The sequence below is a fragment of the Sinocyclocheilus grahami genome, unplaced genomic scaffold (genome assembly GCF_001515645.1).
Source record: "Sinocyclocheilus grahami isolate Dianchi unplaced genomic scaffold, SAMN03320097.WGS_v1.1 scaffold412.1, whole genome shotgun sequence".
Lineage (NCBI taxonomy): Eukaryota > Metazoa > Chordata > Actinopteri > Cypriniformes > Cyprinidae > Sinocyclocheilus > Sinocyclocheilus grahami.
Genome location: NW_015505591.1, coordinates 84499 through 88463, shown reverse-complemented (window position 1 = coordinate 88463; position 3965 = coordinate 84499). Strand labels below are relative to the sequence as shown.

General features: G+C 34.0%; 1 protein-coding gene across 1 annotated transcript in view; it reads left to right on the top strand.

Annotated features, from left to right (window-relative positions):
• The first annotated feature begins 1484 nt into the window (after positions 1-1484).
• rgs4 (regulator of G protein signaling 4) overlaps positions 1485-3965 on the top strand; it is a 5343-nt gene continuing 2862 nt past the window's right edge. Inside the window, exons 1-4 of the mRNA XM_016232501.1 lie at positions 1485-1602; positions 1920-2048; positions 2282-2343; positions 3664-3827. Of these exons, the coding sequence (XP_016087987.1) occupies positions 1559-1602; positions 1920-2048; positions 2282-2343; positions 3664-3827 (399 nt within the window). The 5' untranslated portion in view covers positions 1485-1558. The remainder of the gene's footprint in view (positions 1603-1919; positions 2049-2281; positions 2344-3663; positions 3828-3965) is intronic.

Genomic DNA, 3965 nt, shown 5'->3' with positions numbered 1-3965 from the left:
AAATCATTGCTAGCAGGATTTCGATGCTCCTATAAATTCAACATGAAGTGCATTTCCTTTGCGAGAGGATAATTTATGATCTTGCACTCTGTTAAATATAGACCTGACATGATCTGATATGTAAATCAGGCTAATGACAGCTATTACATTACAGCCGGGGATTAGGAGTCTGTTCCGGTCTCCAAACCATTACAGAATTTGGCCTTTTGCCTTTTCCTTTTAGACTGTAGTAAATACTTTTTTTCCATTGAGGAGATTTGTGTCTTGATTTAGTTGATCAGTTCGAAAATAACAAAAGGGCCTTGACATGAAGGAAGTATTTCTTTAAGGTTTTATTGAGATTTATTACTTGGACAGAACAAAATGTTCAGTTGCTTTGAGCAGGGTTTTATTTTCATTTGTAGCAGTCCTAATGTGCAATATTTATTTCTTGCCACAGATTCCTTTCGTCAGGGCACTAGGGGGTACGGACAAATTAATCTGGGCATGGAGACCACAAATATTTGACAACTTAGAGAATGTTGCTTTTGTGACCTTAGGGGCTGCATGGTGTCATGGAGGTCAGTCAAAGAGTTCAAATACATTTTGGACTGTTATTATTTGTTCAGAGTCAGTTTGTTGTCAATCAGACATGAAAAACATGACATTTGCAGATGAAATGATTTGCACTGAAAAAGAAAAACGAAAAATTAAGTGATGTTTATACCAATAGGATGGAAATATATATTCAGGCGTGTGTAACAAGTCTAAAGAATGCACACTACATGGGTAAAATAAAAATAGATGCATTTACATTTATAGCTTTATAAATTACAGTTAACCACTATAAATTCTACTACAGTTTAAAAACATTTTGGACTGTTATTATTTGTTCAGAGTCAGTTTGTTGTCAATCAGACATGAAAAACATGACATTTGCAGATGAAATGATTTGCATTGAAAAAGAAAAACGAAAAATTAAGTGATGTTTATACCAATAGGATGGAAATATATATTCAGGCGTGTGTAACAAGTCTAAAGAATGCACACTACATGGGTAAAATAAAAATATATGCATTTACATTTATAGCTTTATAAATTACAGTTAACCACTATAAATTCTACTACAGTTTAAAACAATTTTGTCACAGTTTTCAATTTCAAATTTTATCATGAATTTTGGCTTCCGGATGCAAGAAATCATATTTATTTTATTTTAATTTATTATTTTATTTTTCTTTCTTTTTTTTGTATTGCACACATGAACACATGAAAACATGCAAAACGTGTAGGAAAAGTACAGTACACCACAAAAACGCCATCACATGTTTACTATACATTTGTAAGTGATCTATAGGTACAACAAACTTCTTTCCTTTAATAAACTTGGGAAATTACCTTGGTTTTGCGTCTGCTTTATTTGTGCCTCTGCTGTGATTGGCTAGCTGTTGTGTTGTGAGGGCTGGGGCTGTATAAAAGCACAGTTGTAGGAGGAGACTGCATTGAGATTGTGAGGACCTGCGTTGTGACACTCAAGACTCTTTTCTCTAGTGTTGGATTTGTATTACGCACCAGCACCATGTGTAAAGGTCTCGCTGCCCTCCCAGCAACATGCTTGAAAAGGTATGAACTACCTTATTGGAAATTATTGGTGATATTCTTATTTTTAGTTCAACGCTCAAGATGATATATGTTTTCATACTCCGTATACTCTGAAGTAGACTGAGAGCAAAGCAAAGCAGTTGTTTGGGTATCTAGATATTACAATTTGCTTTGAGTAATGGAAAAAGGTGTTTTTTTATGCCTGTGATATATTTCGTTTGAGAGATATTTAACACAAAATATAAGTTCCTCTAAACCAGCTTTTGTTTTTCATAATAGTTTACATAACTGATTCTCTAAAGCCAAAAGTTTCATTAATTATATGTTTTCTCCAACAGCGCCAAAGACATAAAGCATAAGATTGGCTTCCTGCTTCAAAAGCCAGATCCACCTCAAGAGCAGAAGTCTCTGAAGGAGAAGGAGAAGAAGAAAGAGAAGGAGAAAGAGAAGGTCACTGTGGTAAACAGGTAAGGTTGGACCAACAAAGCTTACTTTATCATATCATATCATATATCATATCATATAAATTATATTATACTTAATAATATTTTATAATTTATGTTAATAAATGTTTTTATATGATAGATATTTCATATTTTGATAATACAGTATTTAAACATTATTGAAGCTAATCTGATATTATTTACATTTACAGTCGCATTTATATATTTTGTTTATTAATTATTTCGTCTGATTCTAGAGTCCCTCTTGCTGAAATTGAGAAATGGAAAACATCATTTAACAACCTGATCAAAAATGAAGGTAAATGTCAACATTATTTAGTTATGCAATAAAAAAATAAAAAAATCAACCATCCTGATTAAATCTTAGAAACCAGCATGTGTTACTGATGAGCAGGCTGCAGCATAGTAATGATTTAATGAGAAAGCCTGATACTTCTGCACTGACCCTTGTTTATTCGGCCTTGTATTTGCTGTCAAAGAGCCCTTGGCCTCATTAACATCTCTGTTAAAGGAGACTATGTTTCTGTCAGTCTGATAGGCCAAGACCATATTTTTCTCACGCCCCAGAGTGTGTGCTACGTGTCCGCAGACTGCACTGGTGGCCCCTGAAGAGCTTGAGTGTTCTGCTCTGGTGGGCTACAGGGGTCATCAACCACTAGGACAGTCTTTAGAGAATCCCCCCAGACTCAAAGTCCTGGCCTCTTCTTTCCAAAACCTCCTCAGCATCCGCTCCCTAGTAATAATGAGTTCAAATGGAGATTTGAATGTCTTCAGACCAGGGCTATTAGAGTCACTAAAATATTTTATATAAAATAAAATATAATATATACTAAAAAAATAAAATAAAAAATCACAATAAATGTTAACTGAAATAAAATATACAAACTTAAAATAATTTTATTTCAGCTAGTTTCTATTTCTCATATTAATTTAGTTTAACTTGATGTACTAAAATAATTAAAAATTAAACAGAAATAAAAAAAATAAATAGACAACAACAAAACCAAGGGTGTATTCACACCTGTCTTATTTGGTTCGATTGAATCAAACTCAAGTTATTTTCCCCCCTTGTTGCGGATCTTTTGGACAGGTGTGAATACAGCAATCGCACTCGGGTGCAGACCAAACAACCGCACCGAGACCCAGCTGAAGAGGTGGTCTCGGTCCGCTTCCAAACAAACTCTGGTACAGTTGAATGGATGAACTAATGAATGGATGACCTTAAGCACACGTGTGGTTTTGTTTACAGTTTCTGGTTCACTTGCAAAAAGGGCAGTGTGAAAGCGAACCGCACTAAACCAAAAAAATCAACATTGTATTTGGTCCAGACCAAAGCAAGTGAACTAGCGGACTTTCCTGGTGTGAATACACCCTAATATAAATGACAAAAACACACAACAAAATTACTAAAACTTTAACTAAAATTAACATTGAAAGCAGAATATATAAATATTAAATTCAAAAACTATAGTAGTATCTTGATGATACTAAAATGAGGCTGTTTCTGATAGTAAATCGGACATTATTATATTATATTATATTATTATATTATTGAATATATAATGCAATTTATTATTTTTTCAGTATATTGAGTCTCACTGAAATTCTTTCCTTTCAGATGGTCGAAAGGCTTTCACTTCCTTTTTACAGTCTGAGTACAGTCAAGAGAACATTGAATTCTGGGAAGCCTGTGAGGATTTCATGCAGACATCAGTGGACAAGATGAATGTGAACGCTATAAAGATATTTGAGCGATACGTTGAAGCCGATTCCCCTAGCGAGGTGAGAGCGCTGCTTGACTGGAGTATATCTATTACCTTATCACATCTAAAATGTACTCATAAATATCCATTATTATTCTTTTTTTTAGGTGAATTTGGATTCGGCCACTAGAGAACTCACTAGAAAGAATCTGGAAAG